The sequence below is a fragment of the Amphimedon queenslandica genome, unplaced genomic scaffold (genome assembly GCF_000090795.2).
Source record: "Amphimedon queenslandica unplaced genomic scaffold, v1.1 AMPQUscaffold_11326, whole genome shotgun sequence".
In the NCBI taxonomy this organism is placed as follows: Eukaryota; Metazoa; Porifera; class Demospongiae; order Haplosclerida; family Niphatidae; genus Amphimedon; species Amphimedon queenslandica.
The window spans coordinates 1-3622 of NW_003548431.1; the positions used below are offsets into that span (position 1 = coordinate 1).

Genomic DNA, 3622 nt, shown 5'->3' on the forward strand with positions numbered 1-3622 from the left:
GTTTAGGGTAACCTCTTATTCCTCATTTCATGAGATTAGTGTACCACTCCCCACCACTCATCATACTGAGGGTATTAATCTTGGTGCTGTTAATGATCCTAATGTATACGTGATGGATGAGGACTGAGGGAATGGAGTAAGAGGCACTGACAGTTATTTTATTATTTTTTTGATTATTGTAGTTCTGCTTAATGTGTTAATTTTAATTATATCAAATACTTTAGTGTGCATGCATTGATAACAGAGAGTGCTGTAATACATTAATTAACTGATTACGAATATTCATATTGATCATTAAATTTTGTTTTTTGATTTTAAAAATTTATTTTTTAATAATAATTTTATCAAAAATATTAAAAATTGAGCATAATACTTATATGCATGGATCATGTGCAAAATTATAAAAAGCAATTATTACATCATAATATATATAAGTAACAGCAATAGCAATAATTGGTATAAAGAGAAGGTAGAGAGAAAGAGAAAAAAGTACACACATTTAAATACAATACATGTACATACAAGTATGTACACATGTCAAGTATAAAAGATGTAGAATGTGATGAATTAAACTAATGTTAGAAACCATTGAAGGATCCCTTGTCAAGCAAAGGTAAAAAATAATATAGTAAGAAAATAAAATAACTATTTTTAGAAACCATGTATTACAAAAATGAATACTGTGATATTGAAGTTATGATAATGATACTTTATTTGTTGTAATGCTTGCATGGTGTGAGAAATAAGGAGATTAAGGTAGAGTGGATGTTGACCAGAGAGCAAGAAAGGAAGGAAGATGTGTGCCTTATCAAGTGTAGAAGAATGAAACTGAAGTTATTTGAAACATGATTGTCATTCTTTATTATGCCTCATCCTTTCCTAATTTGATTCTTTTAGTGCTGTGAAGTTCCTCAATACCTGCACCTGTTGTTGTTCGCTTTGAAACCCTTCTTCTTTCCTCCTCAACCATATCATGATTCACCTTTTCAAGATACCTAACTATTGATGAATCAGGATTAGTGGCTCGAGCTATTTCAATATCATGTTGACGAGGCTTTAAATTATACCTTTCAACTAGAAATCGAACAAGTTCCAAATTAGAATTCTTGCTAGCAAAATAAAGCATCGTATTGAAGTCATTGGTTTCAGCTAGTGCATTGCAATTGAGTTCAGTTAGAAAATATTGTACTAACTCCATACTACCAGCTTCACATGCTCCATGAACTGAAGTGTATCCATTATTATCAGGATCATCAGGAGTACAGGGGAAGGTCTCTATGAGATAACGTACCATACGAATATTATCAGAACGAGAAGCATAATGAAGAGGAGTACGACCAGACTTGTCTTTAGGTACTGGATTAGAGACAATGTTTGGTTCCAAATACTGGTATATATCAACTGGAGTATCCATGAAAAAGGTAAATAAAAATTCCTTTCTCTCTGCTAGTAAGTGTAAGCAGGTGATGCCAACTCCATCTTCTGTCAAAGGATCCAGTCCATGTGTCTCAATTAGTGCTCTTACTATTCCAATATCTCCTCCCTCACATGCTGCATGAAGTAAACTACGTCCTCTATTATCCATTACATTAACACCTTGAGGATAAATACTGGATAAATAATGAAACACATCAATGTTGCCATCACTGCAAGCTGTATGAAATACAGTGGATCCTTCATTATCAGTAGCTGTAAGGATATCATGATGAGTAGAACTACCAGTGACTGAGGACAGTAAAGCTTCTACACTATCCTTATGACCAGAGGCAACTGCTAAGTGTAATGGTGTCTGTCCTTTCTTGTTAATAATTAATAAGTTATTGTTAGATAAATTGGCTTCTTGTAATAGTGATACCATATTCTGTTCTCCATCTTGACAGGCTAGATGTAATGGTGTATTGCCATCTTTATCTTGTACATTAATAAGTACAGCATTATGAGGATTATTGTATATGTCATGAAGACTGTCTAAAAAACACTTTATCTCACGTAACCAGACAACACTCATTGAGGGTATACTCTTACTCAGTAAATATTCTAATATTTCAAGTTGGTTCACTGCTACAGCTAAATGGAGTGGTGTACGGTCTTGATGATCAGTTGCATTAGGATTACAATAATTATTATCAATGAGATACTTCAGTACATTCAAGTGACCCCTCTCTACTGATATGTGAACTGCTCCAAACCCTTCATCATCAGTAGCTGATAGATTACACTTCTTACTAATAAGATATTTAATAACTTCTAACTGATTGAAGTAGATAGCAGCAAGGAATGGAGTATGACTTTGCCCTCTGGTAGGTAGTTCAAGTGATGATGGTATGTGTTCTATAATGTACTGGATCAAGTTCAATCTTCCCTCACTACATGCTAAGTGAATAGGAGCCATTCCCTCATCATCTACAGCACACAGATCTAACTGATGATTCTCTACCAGATGTTTGAGTATAGGAAGAGAGTCACTGTACTCACAGGTAATGTGAAGAACTGTTGATCCATTAGAAGTCTTAGCTGCTACATTACACTGAGGAAGACTAGTCAGATAAAGTACAACAGCAACATGGCCTCCTTCACATGCTTCATGAAGAACTGTACTACCAGTATCAGTAGTAGTAGCATTAACATCACACTGATACTTGTTGATCAGTTCCTGTAGACAATGTAGCTTACCTTTAAGAGCAGCATAATGAGCTAGTGTGTACTTGTTATTGTCAGTGTGATTAGTAATATCCACACTATACTCCTGACTGTACCATTCCAGTATATGAGTATGACCAGCCTGTACTGCTACATGTAATACTGAGAAACCAGTGTTATTAATATTGATAGGCTCAAGTTTGTACTGTTGTATCAGTAATTGTACTAGATCAAGATTGCCTGAAAAACAGGCAAACAGAACACAATTACTACCATATAAGGTATTAGTAGCAGTGACATCACACTCCATGTCATCTATTACATAAGTCACTAATTGAATATTACCACTCTCACAGGCTAAATGTAATGCTAGGCTACCATCTTTTGTCTTATGCTGTTTGAGAATATCTTCAATTAAGCCAATTTCACTTTGTAATGTTAAATGATTTATAATGTACTCGACCAAATTCAATCTTCCCTCACTACATGCTAAGTGAATAGGAGCCATTCCCTCATCATCTACAGCACACAGATCTAACTGATGATTCTCTACCAGATGTTTGAGTATAGAAAGAGAGTCAGTGTACTCACAGGTAATGTGAAGAACTGTTGATCCATTAGAAGTCTTAGCTGCTACATTACACTGAGGAAGACTAGTCAGATAAAGTACAACAGCAACATAGCCTCCTTCACATGCTTTATGAAGAACTGTACTACCAGTATCAGTAGTAGTGGCATTAACATCACACTGATACTTGTTGATCAGTTCCTGTAGACAATGTAGCTTACCTTTATAAGCAGCATAATGAGCTAGTGTGTACTTGTTATTGTCAGTGTGATTAGTAATATCCACACTATACTCCTGACTGTACCATTCCAGTATATGAGTATGACCAGCCTGTACTGCTGCATGTAATACTGAGAAACCAGTGTTATTAATATTGATAGGCTCAAGTTTGTACTGTTGTATCAGTAATTGTAC

At 35.0% G+C, this 3622-nt stretch overlaps 1 protein-coding gene across 1 annotated transcript in view; it reads right to left on the bottom strand.

Annotated features, from left to right (window-relative positions):
* Window positions 1-862: 862 nt before the first annotated feature.
* The window catches only part of LOC109589430 (putative ankyrin repeat protein RF_0381), a gene marked incomplete at its 5' end in the record, with an annotated part of 7403 nt that continues 4643 nt past the window's right edge, over window positions 863-3622 (bottom strand). The window contains 3 exons of the mRNA XM_020005521.1: window positions 863-2433; window positions 2674-2880; window positions 3283-3546. Coding sequence (XP_019861080.1) covers window positions 863-2433; window positions 2674-2880; window positions 3283-3546 — 2042 coding nt within the window. The remainder of the gene's footprint in view (window positions 2434-2673; window positions 2881-3282; window positions 3547-3622) is intronic.